At 39.4% G+C, this 960-nt stretch overlaps 1 protein-coding gene across 2 annotated transcripts in view; it reads left to right on the top strand.

The window, feature by feature from the left end:
- The window catches only part of STYK1 (serine/threonine/tyrosine kinase 1), a 6,698-nt gene that overhangs the window by 1,152 nt on the left and 4,586 nt on the right, over nt 1-960 (top strand). The window contains exon 3 of one of the 2 annotated variants that reach the window (XM_009324322.1): nt 955-960. This exon is cut by the window's right edge and continues 243 nt beyond it. In XM_009324322.1, coding sequence (XP_009322597.1) covers nt 955-960 — 6 coding nt within the window. Of the gene's footprint in view, nt 2-954 lie in introns of both variants that reach the window. The other variant, XM_009324323.1, reaches the window with a different exon arrangement.

Below are 960 nucleotides of genomic sequence, written 5' to 3'. Positions count from 1 at the left end.
AGTGTTGGTTTCAGTGGCCAGAAGTCAATCCCATTTCCCCATTGCTTGAGCTGTTAGGCGATAGCATTTATGAGGAGCCTGAGTGGTATTCAGCAATCCAGTGAACATTAGAAAAACTGGGAACCCTGATTTACCCCACTTGCAGTAGTAATAGTGGAATCTGTAGTACAGATGGATCTGAGAAAACCTAAAGCAACGAACGTATCGTGTAGGCTGATTAACATACTGTGGTGACATCACTTGAGAGCTGCAAAGTATGTTTATGTAACGGCCTTCTAGATGCTATTGCAAGGAGAGTTTCACTGGGGTAATTATGAATGACAGTCGTTTTGATGTAGATCACACCTAATTAATCCATTTTCTATACTGTCATTTAAGAAATTTAATTTCAAGCTGCTGTCTCCCACTTCCTATGGGGACAACAGGAAATAGAACAGGGACTGCTGAAGGGGTAGGGATTTTTTTTCTGCAAACATGTTACTGTGTTGAAATGAAAATCCAGTTCTGAACTATTTTGGAATTGTAGAGGAAAAATCTTCTTCAGCCTGTATAAAGGGAAATAATTAAGAACAAAGATAGGGCCTTTGTGGGAACACCCTGTGCATGTCACTTTCGTAACAACTGGTAGCTGGTGATAAAAGAAAATAGTTGTTGCTTCAGCACATGGGGATCAAGTACAAATGCGTCTTATCTAGAAAGTTTACATAGTTAAATATAGTAGAGATCTCCAGACTCATTCTGCCTTTTCATCAAATAGAGTGGGAGATAAATTCCTTTACCTTTTCAAGAGGCAGCGTAAGTAAGATACAATAACAGTTCCTTACTTTGTCCTGATTTCCAAAACAGTACGGAGCAAAAATCACAGAGGATAGAAGGACGGGCATTGCCACCTACTACAGGAGTTCATCTGTCTGCTTTTATGCATCATGTGTATTTGTTTTTGTCAGTGAATGACAAGAA

Source organism: Pygoscelis adeliae, unplaced genomic scaffold (genome assembly GCF_000699105.1).
Source record: "Pygoscelis adeliae isolate BGI_AS28 unplaced genomic scaffold, ASM69910v1 Scaffold65, whole genome shotgun sequence".
Taxonomy (NCBI): domain Eukaryota; kingdom Metazoa; phylum Chordata; class Aves; order Sphenisciformes; family Spheniscidae; genus Pygoscelis; species Pygoscelis adeliae.
Note: the sequence above shows the minus strand (reverse complement) of the source record. Positions and strands in the feature narration are given on the sequence as shown.